This window comes from Camelus dromedarius, chromosome 7, assembly GCF_036321535.1.
Source record: "Camelus dromedarius isolate mCamDro1 chromosome 7, mCamDro1.pat, whole genome shotgun sequence".
In the NCBI taxonomy this organism is placed as follows: Eukaryota; Metazoa; Chordata; class Mammalia; order Artiodactyla; family Camelidae; genus Camelus; species Camelus dromedarius.
This window is the reverse complement of record NC_087442.1, coordinates 66,777,361-66,804,540: the sequence shown is the minus strand read 5'-3', so window position 1 is coordinate 66,804,540 and position 27,180 is coordinate 66,777,361. Positions and strand designations below refer to the sequence as shown.

The following is a 27,180-nucleotide window of genomic DNA, read 5'->3' as shown; positions in this document are numbered from 1 at the left end:
CCCAAGAAAACCCAGAGTGGCCCCTAAGCTGCACCTCTGCCCACGTTTCCTGTGCCTCAAATGCCATGCTGCTCCATCGAGTTAATGAACAGCTTCCTTCAGGGTTCACCTCAGAGACCCTCAGAAAATTAACACATAGGACCCATTAAGTAAGTCATTTAATCCCCATCTCAGCTCTTTGCCAGGACACAATTGTCAGGATGCAGTTTTTCACATGAACTTGCCAGGGGTCAGATAACTTCCCAAGGTTGCTCAGTCTGAACTTCACACTTACACCTGCTTCACTGTGAGGTCCTCTTGACTCCCTCTGAGCAGAAGGTACCCCTCCCTCCTTGGTAAGATCACCCCACGTATTTAAACCTATCTTGCACGCTGTCCCTAGACTACAAATAATTTATCCATCTGCTCCCTTATTAGAATCAAAAGTCCTAGTAAACAGGATTCTTTTGCTCATTTATTTTTGGACCCCTTTTGTCAACAATACAGAAAATACTCAACAAATGTTTAGTGAATGAATTAAAGCTCAATAAATAGCTGTGGACTGAGTATTTTGCCCAAGACATACAAGTCCGTTGCAAATCTGGGGTTTAATCCCAGGTGTGTACCACATCTGACCATAAACTGTGGGTTGTCTGTGACTGGGTATCAAAGCAGTAATGCTACAACTGAACCTTAGAGAGCAAAGAAGTTATATGAAATTAGTTAAATCACAGCATAAGTCACAACATATAAAAATATACTAAATTAGCCAGGCATGTGTGTTTAAATCTGTGCTTCCCCAAAAACAGTATCTGCAGAAATTAGCCAAAAGGGTCCAACTACACATTGGATAAGAGTCCTATAATCAAATAATCTTGGGAAACTCTGGGTAAAAGAGAATGCAGCTAACACACAGTAAATGTTCTATAAATATGAATTATGTATCTCAGAGACTTTATTACAAAAATGTACACTGTATCCCTTGGTGAAGGGGAGACATTATTCACCATTTTCTAAAAAGTACTGGTATTTCACCACAGAAAACCCCGACATGCTTTATTTATATGAAATATTTCTAGGATGAGAGTTCCATAGAACAAACTTACAGCATGATATGCAATCACCGTTCAATACTAACATACTCAATTTGCCCAAATGGACTGGCTGCCATACAAGTAACAACTCCATACAACTGAAACAGACTATGTATGGAATCCTGGGGAAAGTCTACATTTAATAGAGCTGTGATCCCCCAAAATGGATTTGTAAATATCCCACCCAGGAATCTAAAACCAATTCTTGAGAATCCTTCCTCTTCTTTCAACTCCAAATTGGAATCAAAAACTGTTGACTCCAACTGCCACCTCTGCTTACTCCTTAAAGCCATGAAATGTAGGTCTTAACAACAGATCTGAGTGACACAATGAATAAAGGAAAAAAAATTATATCCAAGTTTTTTTTTCTAATCTGAATACAGCATTTTTAATCCAAGAACCATATATTAGTTTATATAAATACTGAAGTACAGCATTAAACAATGCCCAGAATACTATGACTTGGTGCTAACATACCAAATGGAATTACAGATGCCTTAAATAGTCATCCCAAATTAGAAAATAATGTGTTAAGGTTGTACTTGAAGTCATGGGCTGAGAAATACATGAAGGAGCAAACAATAGCAGATACACACTTCCCAAAAGAAGAGATACTTATATATTATGTTTATTTTCCCCTCTGTGCTCTAGATTTGTCTGAAAATAGTTCTTGATAAAGGAATTCTCTCCTCACTCCTAGGAGCCAGGCTTTTATTTCTAAGGTTTGGTTTGAAATAAAAAGTCCCTTTTCTCTAATGTGGTTGGGTGAGAGCAAAGAGAGAGAAACAGAACGTAGCCTACCGAGGCCACCATTCCAAAGTGACTACTGCTTTTAATAATCTAAGAAAGTCTAGAGGATTCCCAGAGGGTCAAAGGAAGATTTAAGAAACTCTTGCACAAGAGGGAAGTGACCTAGCAGTGGAGAAGAGATGGGGTTGGGACAGGGGTTACATCCCCTCATCAGGGAGAAGACAGTGAGTGCCAGGTTCAGGAATAATGTGCTACTTGCAAGCTGTGCCTGAGTGATGCCAACACTTCAAACAATGGATAATGCCCAAGGACAAGGGACTCAGCACCAGGGCTTAGAAGAAGCACAAAGTTCCCTGGAGCTAAGCCTGGAGCCCACAGAGAGGAGAGATTTGAAGCCATCTCAGTGGCCTGCCCAGTGCAGCACTGCCTAAGAGAGAGAGGTCTCTACAGCAGAGGGGACAGAAGGACAATGGAGACCTGTGTCAGTCAGTTACCAGGGGTCTCCCCATCCTATTTCCTAAGTGCTACAAGTTTCAAGTTCACCTATAGCCCAGGGATTCAGCACAACAAAAACTGATACCTGGCTTCTCTGTAACTTTACTCTGAGGAGACTTAGAGCCATATTTTACATGATTGTTTTAAATAAAGATATAATATAGCTTGCCCATCAATTTTACAAAAACATGTATAACTGTATTATGTGAACATTCCTGTAATCCCTTTCTAAGGAAAGGCATCCTCTACTGCTTCTTTTTGAGAAAGAGGGAAGGATCTACCCAATTACATTTTGAAGAATCTATAGGAATTCCAACTGAGGCCAAATTCTGGAGTTTGCTTCACTGAGAGACATTAGGATCTGGGGAAATTATGTCGCCCACAACCACTGCCCTAAATGTTTTCACTTACTTGAAGCTGCCACGTTCCACTTCTTGATTTTCCCTTATATGGCCCAACCTCCGAGCCATATCATCATGGCGTAACCGCTGTGTCCAACATCTGTGGGCATCACCCACCATCCCAGGTTTGGGCATCACTCAGGTACACCTGCTAGTAGCATGTCATTCCCCAACCCCAACACTTTCATCCTCTTTCATCTTTTTATCCTTGAAGCACAAGTTTCTAATATCTTCCCTTGAAGATGGCCAGCAACAGAGCTTCATGTCCCTTGCCCCCTGCCCCATGAGGCCCTGGAAACTTCTCCAGGCTGTCATCTTCAACCGGCAATCTAATTCAGTAGGTAAGAGTCAGATACAGACAGATCTGTATCTGAACCCCAGATGTACCACGTCCTGGCCATATGACCTGACCTGCAGTAACCTACCACTTTAACTCTGAGTTGTCTCATCAGTAAACTGGAAACATTGCAAGTGGCTATCGGAAAGGGTTGTTGTGAGGATACAATGGAAAATGATGGAAAACTCTAAGCACGATGTTGAACATATAATCAGTACATGATTATTAGCTATTATTAACAGTAGAAAATTTAAGACATTGAAGAAATATTCAGTTAACACCATAACTGCCTTCAGCAGTACGTTAATAACTAGTAATGTGGTAAGCACCATGTTTAATGTTATGAATTCACCAAGCTTCTAAGTTACTTAGCTTTATTAAGTTTCTTGTGAGTTTTAAAATAACTTGCCTTTACCACACAATACTAATAACTTCCAGAGCAGTTATAAGTATAGCATACAGAAATACAAATTCAGATTTCAGATTTCAAACTACCAAGATAAAAAATATCCCAGCCATCATGTAAGTGTCATCATTTCTAGGGTTTCATTTTTAAAATAATGACTTGATTACTAGAACTAGTTTGTTAGAGAAGTTCTAGCCCATGTGTCAAATTCCTAACATTATCTGTGGAAGATTATAGTATATAATGAGGAGAAAATATCCCTGGCAACATTCAAAGACATAATTCCTATTCAGGCATCAATCCTGAAACAGATTTTTGAACCCTTGGCCAATAAATCTAGTCAGTGCTGTGCTGGTAAGTATTGAACAACCAGCTCTCAAGAGGCACTGATTTGTAGTATTTGCCGATTCCCATAATGTAAATACTCCACTGTGGCCCATTTCAAATGAACAACCAGTTCTCAAAAGCCAGCGCTAGCCAACAGCAGCACACCACTTAGATCCAGAGTAGTATTCAAGATGGTTATGTAGTCCACCTCAATAGGATTGTCTACAAGGGAACCAAAGAATTAACCCACAAGTAAAGGGGAAGTATAGATAAATGATATACAGATTTTCTAAGAAGCGACAGAAGCAGTTTTCAATGAGCTAATTCCATAGGCAATATCCAGGCTGTTTTCCTTTTAACTGCAACCCTGTCTCACTGAGTGCTGGTCCTCTCTGCACAGGCGGTGGCACACACCCCAGCCTTAGATCACTTTCTTCTACACTGACGCCACTACCCTCTTAAGATTCATGCTAGACTGAACGAAGTCCTTCCCAAGCTACCTGGGTCCTCAGGTTCTCTCTGTATTCATTTCATACCATTTACCAAGAAATAATGGCTTTCTTCCTTAATTTTCCTTCTAAGACTTGCGGTCTTCCCATCTCTCTTTTGTCAGTCAGCCCACGCCTATAAAATTCCTCCAGCCTGTAACGGAAATACAGTTTCTCTATGAACAAGAAGGAATTAACTATCTGTTTAGTTTGCTTATCTGCTCTTTCATTTGGGAACAGAAGAACTCAGCTTTTAGGAATATTTGGAAGACTGCAGGAAAACCAAAATACTATTTCTCGGTCTTCCTTTCAGCTTTGAATTCCAGGACACCCCATGACTCCTTCATGGCAGGGACTTGGGACTCACCAAATTTAAGTATTTTAAAAAGTAGAGTTTATAAACGAAAATAAATTTCATGACCTATTTCTCTGTTAATTCATAATGCTGCACTGAAATCTGCTTTATGGCTAAAAGACAATCATCAATTCTCGAATCTCTCTGCACGTTACACTAAGAAGGCAAATTACAATATTTCTATGTCTTAAAAAAAAAAAAAGAAATCCATTACCAGATGAAAGCATCCTGTGGGTGCGTGTTGGTGAGGACAGCACAAGACTATGACTGCACCTAATGCCACCGATCTGTACACTTAAAAATGATTAAGATGGTACATTTTAGGTCATGTGTTTAACACTATTATGCATGACAAATGTTAAGTATACCAAACAACTTTTGAAAAGTTTTTTTAAATGTAAAGAAAAAAAAGAAATCTATTAAAGAGAAATTCTGCTCCTTTGAGTTTCAAGTAAGACACTAAACCAGAGGTTTTAAAAAAAAAAAAATCCTTTAGGAGTGGCTAGGTCTCGTTACAGACTTTGGACACAAGGACACTGAGTGTCGAGAAAGGATGCTTTTGCTCTGCTCAACATCAACACTCCTTTTCGCAAAGGTCTCTCCTATTCATTACAATTCACTTCCGGGGCTCACGTGAAGGGCTGTGGTTTCATATGGAAAAGGAATGGTCAGAAAGTCAGAACATACTGCATTCTTTGCCTCTCACTGGGTCAGGCAGGCCAGAGCAGTCCACGGCAGAATTCGGAATGGCAACTCTCCACCTGGAGCCACTGCTGTCGCATTCTGTGTATTCAAAGTGGTAATCTTTCTGCAAAGAATCACAAAAACAAGCCTTTGTTAGAGCCGGTTTTAATGGGACAACTGTGCTTTCTCAGTTATCCCCCAACTTGCCTGTCAGCCTGGTTCCATGTACTCTCTGGTTGATTCTCATTCTCCCCCAACTCAATCCACACTGAGAAGTTTTGTGAGCAAGAACGGATCCTGCCAGGCACTGAATTGGTGCCAAGGATGTGACGAGGGTCAAGACAGCCAGTGTCTCACCGTGTGACCATTGACCTTCAGTCTCACTCACTCCAAAAGGCTATAGCACACCACTCTATTTTTTTGCAAGCTTTTTGAAGCTCTAAATAATTGATAGATATGAATCTAAGAGCAAAATAACCCTAGGAAATTGAAAGCTATCACTGTCTCAAGTCTTTCCAAAAAAAAAAAGAAGAGAACCATTCTCAATGACCTAATTTCTCCCTCTGTGTAAAATTTAACAAAAGGTATAATAACCAATCATCCAAACACAAACTAAAAGGCTACCAGGCTCAATACACTCCTTTCACAGCAGGCTCCCCTCAATTACAGACTATAAAATGGACCATTTATTACAACTGCCAAATTAAGACCAACCCACTTGTCTCTGGCCTCTGGTTGCTTTGACATCTTCACAGTGACCGCCCTTGGTCAGAGCACATTACACAGCTGAGATGCCTGGGCTGAGAGGAACGAGGACAAAATGTCACTGGAGCATTTCAAGAGTGAGAGAAGTTCTAAATCTACTCCCAAACATGTTCAGATTCACCATCTTAGAAGCTGCTAGTCTGCTTCATCTACTCTGCCCCCCTTGTTCTACCAATGACAGAAGTGAATGGGAATACCACCATATCACCATTAAGGAAACCGGGTGTGGGAGGTGGCGGTTTCTGTGTGTGTGTATATGGTGTGTGTGTGTGTCTGTGTGTGTGTACACACCTGGAAAGAACACCAGTTAACAGGTGGATTCTGGAATCAGACAGGTCTGAGTCTGAATTCACATCCCGTTCCTCCACGTACAATCTATGTGATATATTAGGTAAGCCACTTCTCAAAGCATCCATTTCTTCACTGGTAAAATTAGAATAATAATATTTTCTATCTTGTATGGTTCTTGTGGAAATTAATTGAGATAGTGCATGTAAAATGTTAGGCAGTTAAGCTACATTGGTTTAGCCTTGCTGAGTGGTAGAATTACCATCCTTATTAAGGACAATGAGGGTACAGAGGACAATACAAAGGAAGGGACTGGCAGTGACACAGTAAGGCACAAACTGCCTGAGTGTGTTTCCCTTTCTTCAATTTCCGCAGATACAGAAGATAAAATGAGGAAGGAATGAGAGTTAGAGAAGGTGTAATTACCAGGCTGGAAGGTGTAATCACCAAAGGTCTGTATGCCGCATCAGACTCTCCTCCAGAAATAAAATTTAGTATATCCTTCGGGCCATCATCTCTGAATAGCATTTTTTCCACTCAAATTTTTTTTTACAAAGTTTGGTAACAGACAATTTGAGATTAAGTTATTTGACAAGAGTCTGGATTTCAAGTACGTTTTACTGCCAATAAAGGGCAAACTGACATACCTATTAAAAAAAAAAACAAACAATAAAAGCCATCAAATGGGAAAGGCTTTCCAGAGGGAAAGATGGGAAGAAGGAGGGAGGAAAGGAAGAAGTAAAGGAAGGAAAAGAGGGACAGAGGAAAACACAATGAAGTCACTAACAGCAAAATGCATCATAAACAAAAGTAAAAGGTAAACAACAAAACGACGAACTGGTAAAGAAACACACAACAGAGGTTAATTAATTTAAGAATATTGGGTCTCTGAAAATCAGGAAGAAAAAGGACAAATAACTATTTGGAAATATGGTCACAGAACACAAGCAATTCACTAAAGAATGATACGAATGCCCAAGGGGTCTGTGGAAAAAAGGTGAACCTTGCCCAAAAAACACAAATAATGATCTCCATCAAGCTGCCATGACACTTAAAATTTTTTTAAAACTCTCTAAGGTAACAGGACAGTAAAATGAGTACTCATGTGCTTCCAATGAGAGAATACAGTGGTACAGGCTTTCGGGAGAAAAATATGTCACATGTATCAAAAGCTTTCAAGTGTTCAAAAATCTGACCACAAAATTCCACTTCCAGCATCGAGTTCAAGGGGGACAGATGTTTCATGTGTTCCGCTATTTACGTACAAAATCGCTCATGATAACTTTGCTATAGTTTAAGGGAATGTTATTACTAAGTGAGAATCATAGAATCTTACGTTTACATTACCCAGTAGTTTTCACATGTATTTATATCATTAAATACTCGTAATAATTATGTGGATTAAGGAAGACAGTTAAAACTATTCTCACTGTTTAAACTGGGTGATTTACTCAGCGACATCCAGCTAGTAAATGGCATAGCTGAGAGCAGAAGTCAAGCCTTCTGTTTATTTACCAGTGTTTTCAGTTTCTATAACACCATTGTGCTTAAAATAGAAGGTTACTGTTTTAAAATAGGAGTGGGCAAAGTTTTGAATACAAAAGCCTGACGGTTACAGAAGTCTAAGAGTAATCTTAGGATGTCTCACACTGGAACAGAACCCAGGAGCCCACAGAGAAGCACAAATTTCTTTATTAGTTTTCTATGGATGCTGCCATGAATTACGACACCCTTAGCCACTTCAGATCACAGAAATTTATCCTTTCACAGTTCTGGAAACAGAAAGTCCAAAATCTGTATCACTGGGCCAAATTAAGGCATTGGTCAGTCTGCTCCCTCCGGAGGCTCCATGGGAGAATCCTTGCCTTGACTATTCAAGTTGCTGGTGGCTGCTGCTGTTCATTGGTTTAGTGGCTGCACCACTCAGTTTCTGCCTCTGTGGTCACGCTGCCCTCTCCTCTTCTGTTGTATCTCCCTCCATCTCATTCTTATAAGGACACTTGTGATCGCATTTAGGACCCACATAGATCGTGAAAAATAATTTTCCCCTCTCAAGATTCTTAACTTATTCACATCTTCAGTCTTTTTTTCTGTAAAAGATAAGAATTTGTAGGTTCCAGAGATGAAGATGTGGATATCTTTTTTGCAGGGGAATGAATTACTCAGCCAACCTCTGGCCTCGAAGATTCTTATCCTTCCCACATGCAAAGTACATTCACCATATACCAACATCCCCTGAAGTCTCAACCTGTTACAGCATCAGCTCAGAGTCGAAAACCTCATCCACATGCCATCAGCTCAAAGGTCCCAAATCTAATTGTCCAAATCAGGGAGACTCTGGTTATGACCTATGGTGGGGCAAAATTCCTCTCCATCTGTGGACCTGTGTTACCTGCTTCCAAAGTATGATAGTTTTTGACATTAACAACAGTTCATTCTCATTCAAAACAGGATAAAGTGGAAGTTAGGGAGGAGGGAAGAAGTCAACAGCCTCAAGCAATTTCAAAATCCAGCAAATTCCATTAGGTTTGAAGGCCTGGGAATAATCCTCTGTAGTTCTTGGCTCCAACCTCTGGACCCAAGGCTCCATCCTCAAAGTCATTCTTTTATTTTATTTTATTCTTTTTAAAGTAGACCATGTTTGTAGCTGAACAGTTTTACTGGGCTGCTTCTTGCCTGTAAAGTTTTGAGAATCCAATGACCTTCCTCCATTTCCTCCATCTTTGTCACTGTCTTGCTGCTGGCATGATTTCCACTGATATTATCAAAACCCGTGCATGTCACAGGATTCATGTCATTGGATGGAAGATCCTCCTCAGGGCTTTCGTGGATAGTCTCATCTCTGTTTCTGGCTTCTGCTGAGATGGTTGAGGTCCATAGTCACATACTCAATTTCTTTGGCACGAGCAAAAGGTTTTCCGGCCACACTCTTTGCCTTCTCTACAAAGCATACTTTCCTAATGGTGTATCTCCTAATATTAGCATCTTTTGCCATCTGCTTAGGCTGAGACTTTCCCAAATAATCAAGTCTGGGATCCTTTTTGTTTAACGATTCTCCCCTCGTTTCCCCTCTTTTCCCTAACATTTTACTAAAAGCAGCAAGAAGGAACTAGCTATACCTACAACATGTTGCTCAGAAACCTTGTCTGTCATATCCAAGTTCATCACTTCCAAGTGCTACCTTCCACACAACCAGAGGACAAAATTCTACTGAGCTTTCTGCTACTACCTAACAAAAATTGCCTTTCCTCTCATTTCCAACAGCGTATTCATTTTCTTCTCAGCCCTAACCAGGAGCAAACTGAAAATTTCTACCAACATTCAGCTTAGGACAATTTAATATTCTCTAAGTTATTATAGGCTTTTTCTACTGTGCTCTTCACTTTTTCCTGGGTCCTCATTGGAAGAATCTTTAACATCCATATTTCTACCAACAGTCTGTTCTAGGCAATCTAGGCCTTTTCTTTTATTTTTTTCTTTTTAAACTTTTTTTTAATTGAGTTATAGTCATTTTACAATATTGTGTCAAACTCCAGTGTAGAGCACAATTTTTCAGTTATACATGAACATACATATATTCATTGCTGCATTCTTTTTCGCTGTAAGCTACCACAAGATCTTGTATATATTTCCCTATGCTACACCGTATAATCTTGTTTATCTATACTACATATGCCTGTCAGTATCTACAAATTTTGAACTCCCAGTCTATCCCTTAATCTAGGCCTTTTTTTTATCATGGGCTTTAAATTCTTCCAGCTTCTGTTTATTACCCAGTTCCAAAGCCACTTCCACATTTTTAGTTATTTGCTATAGCAGCTCCCCTCTTTCAGGCAGTAAAATCTGTATTAGTTTTTCAATGGCTGCTATAACAAATAACAAAAGTTTAGCAACTCAAAACAACAGAAATTTATTGTCTCACAATTCTAGAGACGAGAAATCCAAAGGCAGCATCACTGAGGCCACACTCCCTCTGGAGACCCTGGGGAAAAACCATTCCTTGCCTCTTCCAGCTTCTGGTGGCTACTAGTTTCACTGACTTGTGGACATATCACTCCAACCTCTGCCTCTTTGGACACACTACCTTCTTTCTCCTCCCCTCTCTCTTTTTTTTCAATTGAAGTATAGTCAATTTATAATGTTGTGTTAATTTCTAGTGTGATTCAGTTATATAGGCTATTACAAGGTATTGAATATAGTTTCCTGTTTTATACAGTAGGACTCTGTTGTTTGTCTATTTTATATGTAGTAGTTAGTATCTGCAAAATCCGAACTTCCTCACCCACACCTCCCTTTCTCCCAGGTAACCATAAGTTTGTTTTCTACGTCTGTGGAGTCTGTCTCTGTTTTGTAAATAAGTTAAATTGTGTCCTTCTTAAGATTCCATATATTAGTTATATCACATAGTATTTTGCTTTCTTTCTGGCTTACTTCACTGAGTATGACAATGTTCCGGTCCATCCATGTTGCTGCAAATGGCATTACTCTTTTCCTTTTTCATGCCTGAGTAGTATTCCTGTGTGTGTGTGTGTGTGTGTGTGTGTGTGTGCGCGCGCGTGCGTGCGTGCGTGCATGCGTATACTTTTTTATCCAATCATCTGTCAATGGTCATTTAGATTGCTTCCATGTCTTGGCTATTGCATATAGTGCTGCTATGAACATTGGTGTGCATGTATCTTTTCAAATTAGAGTATCCTCTGGATATATGCCTAGCAGTAGTGTCCAGCATTGCTGGATCATAAGGTAGGAATCTCCGTACTGTTTTCCATAATGGCTGCACGAAACTACATTCCCACCAGCAGTGTAGGAGGGTTCCCTCTCCCCACATCCTCTCTAGCATTTATCCTCTGTGGACTTTTTAATGGTGGCCATTCTGTCTCGTCCCCTTTGTGACTGTATTTAGGGCCCACCCAGATAATCCCTTATCTCAAGGTTCTTATTCATATCTTCAAAGCCTTCTTTTTTTTTTTTTTTTTTTGGTCATCTAAGGTAACATTCACAGGTTCCAGGGATTAGGACATGGGTATCATGGGGGTTTTTTTGGCAGGGAGGGTGGGGGTAGGATTCAGTTATCACAATCTCCTTTTGCAGAATAGCCTAGACCAGCCATGTAGCTGCATAATGGTTTTCTTGTTCCTCTCATTCCCAGTTATTTGTATTAGGAAGTCTTTCCTATTTCCATATCCCACTGAGAAGATCCTGGCCCCTAATATGTAAAATTCAGGCAATTTGTTATCATCCTTGCAAAATAAAGATGCTGAGAAGTCTGGCATGAATTTCCAATAAGGAAGGCCTCTGAGTAAAATAGGTAGGCTCAAGAAATCTCTCTCCACTGCCTCTATGTTATTCAGGTTGCCACTTATGAGAAGAGAACAGCAGTAAGAACACAGAAAAGGTAAACTGTGTTTTCTGGCTGCAATGGTGCATGTCATATGCCAATTAAGTTTCCTATGATTCTTTACTCTGCCTGCCTCCTCTTGCATACCCTTGAAATCCAAAAGGCCACAGCTATTAAGTTACAAAATTCTTAGGACTCCAGCAGGAAGCTGTAATGTGTTTATTTATAATGTAAAAATACTGAAATGCAAATCTACTTCATACCAAAGGCAGCACTTGGGGTCAGGAATTTAGATTGTAGCCCATGCCAGATGAGGTTTTTCAAAAATTTACTTAATAGGCTATTTTATCTGAGCTGGTAACAATTTTAAAAAAATTTTATTTCTGAAGTCAACCCTTAAATGCATAGCAGAGATTAAGAAATACTGTGATGCAGTGAAGTCACTAAAGAAACAATATATTCTGACTGATATTAAAGGTATTGAATAAAGAGAACTACAGTGAATACAAGTTTGGATTTACAGATAACACCGCATAACTCTGGCCACAGACCCAAGTAAACATTGAGCTAAACTGGTCCCTTGGAAATAGGAATTTTCTGGGTGTTAGAGAGCAATGTAAAAGACAAGGTAAGAATTCTTCTAATACAAATATAGAATTAATACATGTCAAAGATTTTATTTAAGTCATTAACTAGCAAGCAATCAGGAAGTAAGCCAGAGCCATCAGTTCAAAGCAGAGTTTAAAGAACACACATAAACAAGCCATCGGGAACGTGAAATGAATTAACTAAGAGAAGTAGAACTGGGAAATATCCCAAGGGTAATAACCAATGGCATTTCAAAGGATAAAATGCATTCTCATTTCTATGGACAAGAATCATTTGTATTACTATCAGTTTCCTTCATCTTACAGTGTTGTAAAATAGTTCAAAGACAAAGATGCAGGGCCCTACAGAAACTCATCATTCAGAAAGGTGCAGTAAACAGGACACCGTCTCTTTGCTGCCTATTTCAACACGTTTCATAATTTCTCCTGACAGAAGGGAAAATTTCCAACAATTTTTCCTACACTACAGGGCTCCCAACAGTTTATCACCAAACATAATGATATGAATCAGAACACACTCTAAACAACAGAGTATCCACTCACAAGCCACACTCTCCAAACTATAAACTGGAGGAAGTGCTTGGCCCTACCCTACTCAAGAGATGGCAGTTATTTAGACAGGTCTGCAAATCATGAAACACTGCCCCAAATAACAAAACCTTACATTGAAAATATGTGGGAACCAGGGAACATCCCAGGGAGAACCAGAGCACGGAAAAATGATACAAATGAACTTATTTACAAACCGGAAATAGACTTACCGACATAGAAAACAGATTTTGGTTACCAAAAAGGAAAGGGGTTGGGGACAGGGAAAAATTAGGACTTTGAAAGTACATTCAATATTGTGTAATAACCTGTGATGAAAAAGAATATATATGTATAACTGAATCACTTTGCTGTATACCTGAAACTAATACACTGTAAATCAACTATAGTGCAATCAAATTTTTTTAAAAAGAGAGAACATGGAATTACTCCTTATCAGCAAACACCTAGGGAAGATTATCCCTCAATACAAACCATGGTACACCTTCCCTCACCACACACAGTGTCCCACAAATCAAGGTATAGGCACAAACTCTCAAATAACAAAAATTCAAACTGTGTTATCTTACATCTAAACACAAACTGTCAGGACACACCCAAATAAATATTAGATGTCCACATTACCCACTACAAAAGACCCTCTCCTTGACCAATCTTTACCCAGCTCCTTTGACCAGGCTAGACAATGTTTCAAACAAATCTCACATATAAAAATAATATGTATATATGTATATGTCTTAACATTACATTAACAACATACATTTTATATATTAATATTAATATATATCATTTATAGTGCTTTATGCTCAAATCAGTGTCATTTTTATATATTTACATTAATGTGTATTCCTCTTTATTACATGTCAATTATTAAATAAGTACTATGGCCTAAATGCTATGGGGGAGATTTAAAATCAATACAGCACATAGTCCTTGTACTCAATAAGCTTATGATTTCGTTGAAGTGGACAGGACACACACATTCATATAATTTTACAAGAAAGCATAAAGATTAAGGGCTCCGAAGTGGGACAGTGGCATCACAAGTCAATGTGCAAGTAAAAATGCTATCTGGTGAAAATTACCAGTAGAAGCTCCCTAACTCTCCCGTAAAGTAAAATGTGTACCACTTCTCAATAAACTCATCACAGCCACTTCTTCTTTCTGCCCTCTATCAGATACCCATCTCTTAGCACTCAAATGGCTTGCATTTTAGGGGCCATGTTTTGCAGAAAAACAGGGTAGAATATTCATGATGTGACCTCATTATATCATGATTTCAGAGACAGAAGAAATTTCTGTGATCTCAAACTACTTGAAAAGGCTTTGAAGAGGAGAAAGCCCTGAAAGAGAGGCAGCGTTTGTAACTACTCCAGTGTTCACCAGTTTCTCCCTAACTAGCTAGTCTGACAGAGTGCGATAAACAGTGAGCTCAAGCCTGAAGATGCTGTACCTAAAGACATGCAGTGAAACACAGTAGTTAAGAAGGATGGACAGATGAGTGAGTGAGTGAGTGAGTGAACTAATGAAAGAACAAACGAACCAACAAAGCTTCCTGATCTTCACTATGCTGAGATGTGTTCATGTCAGTGACTTGCCAATGAGAAAATCAGCTCCCAGATGCTCCCTGCCTATATCCTCTGTAGTCAATTTAGACTTGACCACAGTTCATTTTAAAGACCCAGCAGAGGACCACAAATTTGAGTTTCTAGAATCAAAAGCAATAGTGGCAGAAGAAGAAAAAGTGTTGATACCTAACAGAACACACACACACAGAAGGAAGGGACCAAAAAAAGCAACTGTCATTCATTTTCTTCATATAAGGCACCTTCTCTTTGAGTATTTTTATGTGAAATGTTAGCAACAGCATAATCTTGTATTTGATGAGACTGCAACTCCTCTGGGAGAAAGGCCCTCAAATTTCAGTACTCAGCAAAGTGCAGGGCACCCTTGTTGGAAAGAAAGTGAGATGGGGAAGGAAAAAGGTGGAGAGCATGAGACTGTACTTCTTGGTACAAATATTTCAAGTCCAGTTCCAGTGGGTGAGCAAGCATACTCATCCTACCATGTGTGAAGGTCAAAAGCAGAAAGATACTTAGTGCAGACTCACATGTGACATAATAAAAACTTTCTTAGCCTACATTATCAAGCACATGAGCATATAGCATGGTGCAGAAATATTTATATTCAGATTTTACTTTTATAAAAGGAACATGAAGCTAGTTACCATGGGAACCTGAGGCTAAGTAAAGCAATATGTATCTTATCTATTTATGACATATCCTCTTATCTGCATCTGCAGACACAATTGCTTTGTAGAAATTATTTTGAAAACATTCATGTTTCAGACCTGAGTTCCATGTTTCTCTTTGTAAACCAGGCTTCACAGGTACTCAACACATTCTGTAATTTGGTATATACTCACTGAGCAGCCCCAGACCCCTGTGTGGATGCTGGGGATGCCACGGGGAATGAAGTAGCCCAGTGTCTGCTCTTGAGGGGTTTACATGTTAGTGTGAATAGAAGTGCACTGGGTTTCCTGGAAAGACCCAGCTTAGACCATTTTCTTCTCTGGCTCTCAGGCCAAGTCTATAAAGGGTACAACAGGCTAGATTCCTATCTCCCCCCCTACCAGTGCTAAATGTAAGACCCTAAGCAACTCTGCCTCCTGGATCCCAGGTTCCTCCTAAGCTCTGCTCCTAATATTATAGGTCATTTCTCATGTTTTCACTGTTCTAGATAAAGGGAAACCAACCACCTCTCGCACTCATGCACCATCAGGGCAGGTTGCAAAAAAAAAAAAAAAAAGAACATTCTAAAACAAGTCTCCCCATGAAGAAATGAATGAAACTCCAATTTCTTGAGAAGTCTGAAGCTAGTCAATCTCTAATACCAATATTAGAAATATTAGTTTAAAAAAAACTCTCTTAGAATATGCTGAGGAAAATGTATGCCCTTGTATAAAAAAGTCTTTAAACACATCAATTGTTTTATTATCTAATTACACTTAAACTTGCTGAATTAAATACATGTTTATCCCTACTTCCCACAAATTTGCAAAAAAAAATAGAATTTAAGGAAGCAGAGGAATAAAACTATTATAAATGACTTTAAGAGACTAGAAGTGAAAAGGACAACAGAGGCAGGTGTCGATTTTTTGGGAAGATGAAAAGCATGAGAGGTGAGCTATAGTTGACTTATCAAGGCCACAACACTAAGGGCTGCACAAGCAGATGATAACAAGGAGAAAGCTGGTGTGAGCCCCAGAGGGACTCAGAGCTGAAGGCCCCGAGTATCTCAGCAAGCAAACAAAATCTACACACAGAAAGACTGGTTCAAAATCTGTCTGAGAATGTAGATCCCTCCAATTCCCTTCCACATCATGACAAGAGGGAAAAGAATCATTTCCTCAGGAATAGTTGCACTAGAGAGGTTACAGATTCAGGGACATCAAGTGCAGCAAATGGGAGGAAAGGCATCTGAATGCAAACAGGTGACTATGTGAACTGCTTTATACTGAATGATGAGGCCCACCCCAGGGACCCTTCCCCAGCAACACTGAAGCCCAAGCCTAGCTAACTCCCACACTGCTGCCCTTTCTACCTGAACCACTCCCCCAAACTAGCAGCCCCTTCCTGCTCCCCCAAAGGTGCCCCCTGGCTGGATGCTATACCTCACAACTTCACCCTATCATTTCACATCTGCTTACCCTAGAATTGAGATTTGCTGGAATGAAACCTTTATCCAACATATGATCATTATTATTGTCATTAATAATAACACTAACAACATTGGCCAACCCCCGTATGGTTTTCAAAATAGTTTTTGTAACATTATCCTACTTCAACTGGTCAAGCATAGCCCTACATGGTGTCATCTCCATCCTCATGGCCACAGCCCTATTTCTGTCACCACCTTCTGCTGCCTGGATGAACACCCACAACCTAACTGGCCTCTTGCTTCTGCTCTTGTCGACATCCACAACACTCTGCAGCCAGTTCTAATTATGTCATCCCTGCTCAAAACCCCACAATGACTTCAAATTCACCTGAGGACAAAGTCCATAATCTTAGCAGAGCATAAAAGGCTTTTCTGGATTCATTCTTGGACCGCTTCTCCAAGTTTCATTTCTCTACCTTCTTCCGTATGAAACATTGAAACAGTGGGATTAAACATGCTATCCCCTTCCTTGCCTCTGGGCCCTAAACATGGCTCTTTCTCAGCCTGTAAGGCTCTCTGTGTCCATAACCTGTAATAGCAGAAGGAAAGCTCTATCATCACAAAACACTGTGTAGCAGGTTCTCCTTAAGGCCCAAAGCTAACATTTGCAGGACCAAAGGCAAGAATAGAAATCGAGGGGCCTGTTCATCTTCTATACTCACTCCACACCGTCAACAACCTCCTCACATATAAGTGGCGACCCCATTCGGCGCATCCAGGCTCAGTCAGTGCCCCTCCCACAATAACATAGTCTACACTCAGGAGGAAGGACCTGGGAAGAGCCCATGAAGGCCCTAGAAGCAGACTTGAGCCTTTTAAGTATGTAACTCTGAAGTCACATTAGCCACAGTACAGTATAAAAGGGTGCAGGAGGGGAACACGACATACAGGTGGGCACATCTCTTCAGCACATAATTACAAGGCAGGAGGAGGAACAGTCAGCAGGAGACCAGAGGGGTGCCATCTACAGCAGAGACCAAAGTAAGGGCCCTGCTTGCCTGGTCTGAAGGTGGTATCCATCTCTCTTATATAACAAGATCTAAAGAAAAGAGCAGCAAGAAAGATGTCTACCACTTCATAAGAAAGAATTTCCAGGGAGGGAAGGAAAATCAGTCTACTTCTTGAAGGGTTCTTGGGTGGAGGTAATTTTTTTCTTTTTTTTTTTTTTCTTTTCTATTCCCCAACCCCCTCCTTTTTTTTTTTTTTTTTTTTGACCTCTTCTAAAATAAAACTGTAGAATGGTATGTAATAGTCCAATATTCCAAAGGGGGAAAAAACAAATCCTTGGGAATTCACTTGTTTTGTCTAATTACATATGGTTGTGAGCTTATCTGTATGAAATATGAACTACAAATTTTTCTATATTAATCAAGCTGAAACTGAAAAGGCACCTTTGCTTCAGCAAAATTTGAGCAACTACTTACCATTTAATAAGCATCAAGAAAAACTGCATCCAAAGCTTCAGAAATTTATTAAACATAATCATAACTTATCAATTCCACTTCCACTTCTAGGCACATGACCCAAGGAAACCATAAAGGGTTTGCATCATAAAATTACTTAAAATAGTGAAAACACTCTAAATGTGCAGCAATGAAGGACTGGTTAATTAATTATTGTGCACTCATGATGGGATTTTATATAGTCCATTCTAAAATGATAATGCCATTGACATATTTAATGACAAAATTATCACATATTTAAGTATAATATAAAGGTCATAAAAAACAGTATGTTTGAACTTATGGGTGTGGGATGTAATCAGTATATGGAACAACAACTATAGGTATATATACCAGAAGATTGACAGCAGTGAACTAAGTGTGAAACACAGTGATTTTTATTTTTCCTTTTATGGTTCTGTGTTTTTGACTTTTTCTACAGTTAAAAATGTGCTACCTCCCTCAAGTTCAGGTAGTTGCTTTGCTAAGACATGAAAAATACTCCTGTTTCCCCTGCCTTTAAAATAGGTACCCGATGGGACATGTAGCACCCTTTGATAGTTCAGGGGGTAGCAGAGAACTGCAGAGGTGATTAGCGCATGAGATATGCATAGATTCGAAGATGACCACTGAAGGATTATTCCATTAGCATTCATTAGTTGCTCTACCTAGATTAGTTTCTCTGATGGGTGTCAATCACTAGCAAGACTTAACGGGTAAAAGTCACAAGACATAGGTCAGAAGCTCTGTCGAAAGTAATGCGGAAGAGAAGACCCAGAGCTGAAGTAATGTATGAGAGGGCAGATACAAGGATTCTAAGTGGATAAAAAGTGGATAAGGAAAAGTGGGGCTAGTCCACTGGGAGAAAAGAGAACAAGAAGGCAAAGGAACTTTGATAGCACACTTAGCTGATGTCCCAGTTTGGCTCAGGAAACTCCACCTCTGAATCCAGCTAAGCCACTGGCAGAGTTCAGAGAGAAAAGACTTATGAAATACAATTTAAATTCAAAAGCTAACTCTTGTCAGTGCTGCCACATGAAATTGAGCTTTACTTGTAAAGAGCCTACAAAAACAGCATAGGTGATAAGAGGCTCTGAAAATTTTGACATTCAAATCATGTTTTTGCTTGTAAATTTTGTAAGCTAAATAAAAATAAGCTGGTTATGTAAGTTCTTTTGCACTCATCTGACCACATAAGAATTTCTCAAATTAACAGAATTTTTTTAATAGTATAATCCTAACGTCTAACCACACTCATAGAAAATAAATTTAATATATCTATTAAAAGATTTTCTTTTTAATCAGAAAGGGTAGGTGCCTGTCTGGCTAGCATCCTTTTCCCATTTCTTCTGGATAGTAGCTTGCCTCCTGCCCTCAGGACCCTTTGATGAACTGTTTGAAGATTCCAGGCTCTGACTGGGTAGCCAATCACAGGACTCCAACCCCTGGCTAGGATCTAATATGGACGTGTTCCTAGCCAGTTTTAATAAACTGTTCACGGGCGCCAGCCAAGATGGAGCATGCCTACTACAGCTTCTCTTTCCCAATTTGCTCAAAAGGCAAAAAGCAAGACTGTGCAAAACAAATTAATAGCACATGGTTTGAGGAAGAACATTGAAACCTGAGTAGCAGTTAGGACAATGGTAGTGAGTCTACTGGTTTCTTTTCTTCCTTTAACTCCTGGCTTTGAGCTAATGGTGGGCCCAATCAGGGAACTGTCTGGTGCATGTGGATTGCAAAACCCTCAAGAAAATACCATCTTTCTGGCCAGAAGATCAAGAAAAGGGATCCCTGTTAGCTGGATAAGGGGTGAAGGTAGGGACATGTGCTTCTTTTTTTTCCCTTTCAACCCTGTCCCAAGGCCAACACCTCTTGTAGAACCATACTGACGCCACCACAGTGACACAGGTACCTAATACCCCAAGACAAAGCCTGTCTCTCTGGATAAAGGAACTGGACTAAGGAACTCCTGCTGTGCAGAGTTTGGGTGAAAATCCTTGTTATCCTCTTTCTCCCTTCTGTCTCTTGCCACTTCACCCCAGTCAAGTGGAATTGCAGGAAAGCATGAAGGCTAAGACTATGCAGCAATCCATCTTTCTAGCCAGATGAAATATCAAAAGGAGTCCCTTAGAAAATACCCCAGAGTGATGAAGAAGGGGACCTCCTGGTTCTGTACATGAACCAATACAATCCCCAGAATCAGTCTCAAGCTAGATGTGCATGGAATGTAATCAAAGCATCACAGCAAAGCCACAGAGAACTCAACTACAGTATAAACCACAACTCCAAATCAAGCAAGGGTTGTACAACTCCTCCTGCAACCCACCCACTACCCTCCCCTCCCTGCAAAAAGCTTTGAAAACTGAATTAATACTGGACCACTACACACAGAGGGTAATCTGTGATCTGAACCTAACCAGGTCAGCTGCTTGCTAAAATAAAGAAAAAAACAAACCAAAATTTCTATACAGGGCTTTAAAAGGACCCAGTGTCTCACAACATACTATTTCAAATATTCAGAATGCAATCCAAAATTACTTGATAGAGAACCAAGAAAATCTGACCAATACTCAACAGAAAGACAGTCAACATATGACAAACCCAAATGCACAGATGTTAGAACTATCAAATCAAGAATTTAAAGCAGCTATTATAACTGTCTCCCATTAGGTATTTATTTTCAAAATTTAGATAGTATTTATATTACCAAGTATGCAAGTAATAAATAATTACTGTAGAAAAATTAGAAAATATAGATAGACAAGGATGGCTTTCCTCAATTTTCTCTTCTACCTGTAATAAAACTGTAATACCTTCTCTCCATATCTTGTAGGACTGTGAGCATAAGCAACCTAATTGAAACCACAGTAAAATATAAGGTGATTATTCATACACAAGATAGAGTAATACGTAGGTTTACGTGCCAAGAAACTCTTACTGAATTGTTCTATTTCAGGCCTCGCACTACACCAGGCCCTGGAAAATAAGGACTGGAACCACTTTAGTTCATTGTAGTTTACAAAGATGTTACGCATGTATTTTCTGATTGATTCTCCTGGCAACAGTGTGAGGGAGGTAGTATCACATCTCCTCAATCCTCAGATGTGAATTTGAATACTTCAGAAATCCACATCAAAAGAAACTTGTCACCAGCTATGCAGGATGACGTAACTGTCACAGTCAGTGCCCTGTGCACACTTAACAATAGATCAACTATCCATCCATTCATGTGATCATCACTTCAGTCGAGCTGTTTGTAACCCAGGAGCTGGATTTTATCTTTACTTGTTGCTTACAAGGTCTGAACAAGAAAAGTACACAATGATGTGGCACAGAAACCAAAAGTTAAGTTAAGTGCATAAAACCACCTCTCCACTAAGAGGTGATGCAATCAGGGGAAGTGGCCCCTTCCCTAAGAACAGACCACAGAAGTTTAAAAGCTAGAACAGAACTCCTTCCTGCATCTTGAAGAACTGTCACTGAGATGTTATCTGCCAAACACTTCCAAAAAACTCCAGAGAGATGGTGTTTAATTACCAATGACAAAGTCATAAATGTAACCTAGTAGGAAAAAAAAAGAAGCTTTTAAGGATATTTGTAAAACAGGTTCCAAATCATTGACATTAAAGAATACAATTTTTTAAAAAAACAGAAACAACAGGAAAGAGACTACAGCCCAGCCTTAATTATGGAACACTCTAAGAACTAATTGATTAAGCATATAAACTGGCGCATCCCTAATTCCAGTTGAACCTGGGCATAAGTCAACAAAACAAGAGTCTTGATGATGATTGAAGCCAGAATGCAGAGAGAATGCAAGCAACTGGACAGAATCATACAAGAGGAAAATCAGGCAGAGACCAACATCACGGAAGGCAAGAGAGAGGCTGCATGAGGTCAAGCCAATAAAAACCAGAATTGCAAGTACAGGCTTAGAAAAGAAACATGTCACCCAATCTCCTGCTGACAGAAGTAGTTTAGAAGAGTCTAGATATGTCAGCTGAAGGCAGAGACTCAGTCTTTGACAGAGATATTAATTATGTATCATTCTTCCTTAAATCAATATATTTATACCATTGTAGGTTGGAAAAAATAATGTACATCTAACACAGTGGAGATGTCTCCGACCCTCCAAGAAATTTAATAAAACTCCAGTGCATTCTAAAATAAATGTTTTATCCAGCAATCCCACTCCTGGCATGTATCTGGAAAAAACTCCGATTCGAAAAGATACACGCACCCCAATGTTCATAGCAGCACTATTTACAATAGCCAAGACATGGAAACAACCTAAATGTCCATCGACAGATGACTGGATAAAGAAGATGTGGTGTATATATATATATATATATATATATATATACATATATATACATATATATACACATATACATACATACACACAATGAAATACTACTCAGCCATAAAATGAGTAAAATAATGCCATTTGCAGCATCATGGATAGACCTGAAGACCATCATTCAAAGTGAAGTAAGCCAGAAAGAGAAAGAAAAATACCATATGATACCACTTATATGTGGAATCTAAAAAAAAAAAAAAAAAAAAAAAAGGTAGGGGGGACACAAATTAACTTATTTCCAAAACAGAAACAGACTCACAGACATAGGAAACAAACTTATGGCTACTGGGCCAGGGAGCGGAAAGGCAGGAGTGGGTGGGGAGGGATAAATTGGGAGTTTAAGATTTGTAGACACTAATTACTATATAGAAAATAAACAACAAGGTCCTACTGTATAGCACAGGGAACTATATTTAATACCTTGCAATGGCGTATAATGAAAAAGACTATAGAAAGGAATATACATGTATAAATGAATCACTATGCTGTAAACCAGAAATTAACACAATACTGTAAATCAACTATACTTAAATTTAAAATAGAGAAAAAATTGAAATAAATGCTTTAGAATGGATGAAATAGGGGGCTGTGAGAAATCTGGGACTCAAGATTTCTGAGATGCAGTAGCACGTGTAAGGCAGAGCTAAGGGTCAAAAATAGATAAAATTCTCTTCACTGTATCACAGCTTCTAACATTAGCAATTCATTTATTATGTATCAGGGTACTCCCCTCTTTTATTACTGTCTTTTGTACTGAGCACTTCCAATCTCAGTGGGATCCCCATCCCTTCTCAGTGGTCTTTCTGTCCTTCCCTCATCAGCTCACTCTCCTGTTCTCCTCATAATAATTCTAAAATTAACACGGATAATTTCCAGTCATGGACGAAGGCTCGGTCCCTTCACTCTCAACAGATAACCTTGCATCCAATCTCAAAAAAAAAAAAAAAAAAAAAAAAAACAGAAGCCCTCCAGGCACACATTTCCCCAGTGGTCTCTCTTCTTTGAGAGTCTGCGAATGCACACTTAATCCACCTGCTCGCCTCCCTCCCTTGGGTCTCATGAAACAATGCAACCTTTCTATTTTACAAAACAAGCTTCGTTGAGTGGGCTTTCAAGCCTCATCCTCTCCTCAAATATGTTCCATTCATTATTCTACCCCCTCCCCTCCGGCTCTTCCATTACCATATCAATTATTCATGTCTCCCACTATTAAAAAAAAATCTCCACTGACCCTGTGTGTTGGTGACTCATTATCTGCTCCTCAAATCTATTCTCCACCCTCATGCCCCCGAAGTGAGGCCTGGAGAGGCTGACCTCTCTAGACTGTATCACTCAAACACCTTTGTCCTCCGGTCCTGGTTGTCTTTGTCTAAGGGAGGCGCTGGCAGGAGATGAGAGGAAGTATTTATCTCCCTTTTGCCTCCCACAGCCACTGAGCATCCCTAATGCCATTCCCCAACTCCCGTTGCCTCTTCTGCCCTATGAGTGCTAACAGCTTCCCAATCTGCTCCTACCAGTCTCTGGTGCCTCTGTTCTCAGTTCCCTTAATATTGGTCCACACCTCCTCAAGAAGTTGGTTTTTTTTTTAAACTCTGTTCAGTTGAACTTTGTGTGTGTGCTGTTTCCTACTGGAACTGTGACTGACAGATCTCATGTCCCTCTCCAGTACCTTTCCATTTCTTCCCAGCCCCCACTTGCCAAAAACATAGTCTAAACTCACCATCTCCCATGATTGTCTCTCACCCCTCAACTCACAATGATCTGAATTCTGTCCCCCATGAGCCCACAAAACTGAACTCTCAAGTAGGGTGTTCAAGACTGTTAATGATCTGGTCCTACCTTCCAGCTCGATCTCCCACCATCTTGCATGAAATCACACGCTCCAGCAAATGGCCTTTGAGCTGTCTTCAGCATTTTACAGGATTCTCTTCACCTGGAATGTCCTTCTCTGCTCCGGCACCTAGTGACCCCCTAGTCACTGTGCAAGCCTCAGCTCAGGAAGCATCTCCCTCTGGGAATCCTCTCCTCACGTATCAGAATTAATTGTTCCTCACTTGCACCCCCAGTTCCTAGATACACTCTTGCACTCATCACATTGAATCATTGTGATGTGACTTTTTTTTAAAATAATTTCTTCCCTTTCTGAGACAGGTCTAACACCCAAAGCTAAGATGTTTTATTTATCAATCAATGTTTCTCAGTTATCTGGGAGGGACAATCGTCATTGTGTAGGACTGTTTCACTCATCTGATCCAGATTAATCTTACCGTTTAAAAATGAGAACTGTTGCCATTCGACTGAAACCACTACTTCTAAACTAGTAATATGATGTTATGGAACTATAATAGAAAATAGACCTTCCACTGGATCCAAATTCTATGCTACATTAATAAAGAACAACTGATCAAATGTTCATTCTGAAAATCACCATAACCATTCTCTGAAGAAGCAGCTCTCCAATATTACAATATTGATGCTTTTCTTATCCATACTCACTCTACTTTCTTATCACTCACTAGTATCCAGGTAAGCTCAAAATTATGCAACCTAGATAAAAGAGTGAAAAGAACTTCCTGAGTCCCTTTTTTGATGAGAGGGAATCTCAATCACCTGTGATCATAGTTACCAAGCCACATGATTAGACTAAACAAATAAGGTAGGGTTAATAAGAAGCCGTTTCAATGACAAAGAAGAAAAATTAGCCTATGTTCACAGTCAGGTCTGTCTGAGCCATCGATGGTGATGAATGAAAATCGAGGTCCAGGTACACTCACATCTTTTGCTTAAATCAGTCCCCAACAGGAACCTATGGTTGGAAGACATCCTGAAATGTCATTTAATCTATCTTCTCCCCAGAAGGAAAATAATATCAAAAAGATAACAGAGTGTCCTTCAAAATTTCCAGAACCACCTTCAGAAGTGGGAGAGCTGAGTCTCTCCCTCCTGCTGCTGGGCAGGAACCAGGCCTGAGAGAGCTGGGTGAGCAGCAATTCTCCAGGGGTGTACAGCTGGGCTCCAGAGCACCGGTACTGGACGGCCCAAATCTCATCAAAATGAACTCGAACGGGTAGTCAAAAGTCTCCAGTAGTATCATATCACTGAATCACATATTCCTTTAACAAAGGCTGCACAATCTTTCGAAAATGGCCTATTTTTACACATATTGCTAAGTATCTGACTCAGAGATGCTGCTGCAGAAACCTTCACCCTCTCAAAAATTAAGTGGAGTTCTCCCCTTCACGTTTTTATTAAAATGCTTTTGCCTAAAGGTTCGTTTTGATTACTGTTGCACTGAATTTTAGGGTCTCTGTTAAAAGCAATCAGATATTTACAACTTTGTTCTTGGCTACAATAATTTACCTTTCAACCAAGAGGCAGAATTCTGTAGTTCATAACAGAACAGGGCTCTGAAACTAGACATGATTTGATTCATGGGCAGGTTGCTTAACTTCTTGTCATCTGTGAAGTGAAGGTTATAGAAGCACCCTTCTCACAGAACTGTTGTAAAAGGTATATGAGTTGATATATGAAAGCATTTAGCACAGCCTGGGTCATAGTGACCGCTATGGAAGTATTGTCACTATTACTACAAAAGCAACTCAAGTAAAGCTTTTGAAAAGCAAGTCTCCACCAAAATCAGAACATATGCTTGCTACATGTCTGTGTGTGCCTGTCTCCCCTCCTCCAGAGATTCTAAGCAACCCAAGGGACGGATGATGTCATCTCTATTCTTATAAATCTCAGAGTCTATCGTTGAGCCTACACACTGATCTGCAGTACACATTGTGTTGCCTGAAATAATGAACTAAAACATTTCCCACTTACTCAAAAACAAAATTCTCCCTGAAGTTTTGGAAAACAAAGAGAAAGCCTAGGTGAGTAAATTTACTTTTCTCTCATGCACACCAGCAATTTAAGCAGAAACTGACCCAATTCAACAGTGTTATAAAACTATAAATAACTATAAATTAAAACCCCCAAAGCCCTTCATAAATAGTGAAATGTTCTCATGCTAGCAAAACAAAATGAGCACACGAAGGCTAACCAATCACCTGTTTTTGTAAGAGTTTCATAATTAGTGAACCAACAGACTGTTGATATTTTTTAAATCTGCAATTTTAATCAATTTTGGCTTCATTTCCCTTTTAAATTATGCAAGCTATATGTTCGGGGCCCAAATATCTTGCTGTTTAGCTGTAATGAAGGGAGTAAAATATGCACACACAAACACACCCCTATTTAGAGACAGGAGATTTCTCACACAGTGGCTTTTGGCTTCCTTGGCTCACAATTTGGGACAGTGTGAAGCAGACGGTCTGGCAGCAGTGAGCGCGATGACGTTCACTGGGCTAAGGGCTGCTATTTTTTTTTTTCAAAGTTTTCTGAACAACTGCAAATGTAAACAAGCACACCAGAACACACAGCCTATTTTTAAAGTAACATTTGCACATATTTTTGCCCTTTATATTTAAAGAAAACATACGGCCATGACACTGCAAACGTTATTTACTACCACTTATGCAGAAGTGACTGAAAAGAAATCCATGAGGCAGAGGTGATTTTATTTCCAGCCCACACTATATTCCCACCTGGCAGCTTGGACCACCATCCTGAGGTTTATTGTTTGTGTCTTGATTCTTGGCCCCAAGTTTCAAGTGGAATGCCCTAAGTTCTGCTCTTTAAACTGAGATCCCAACGAGCAGAAAATTTACAAATTTGAAATACAAAGAAAAGAGTACCTTTCCATTACTGTAAAACAAGGTGATAGGCCCCCAAAATGCTGATTCTGCCTTG

General features: G+C 39.6%; 1 protein-coding gene across 2 annotated transcripts in view; it reads right to left on the bottom strand.

Annotated features, from left to right (window-relative positions):
* Positions 1-27,180, bottom strand: part of ELAPOR2 (endosome-lysosome associated apoptosis and autophagy regulator family member 2) — a 230,751-nt gene that overhangs the window by 67,718 nt on the left and 135,853 nt on the right. For both annotated transcript variants that reach the window (XM_031454811.2, XM_010977996.3), the window contains one exon: positions 5,320-5,440. In XM_031454811.2, the coding sequence (XP_031310671.1) occupies positions 5,320-5,440 (121 nt within the window). The remainder of the gene's footprint in view (positions 1-5,319; positions 5,441-27,180) is intronic.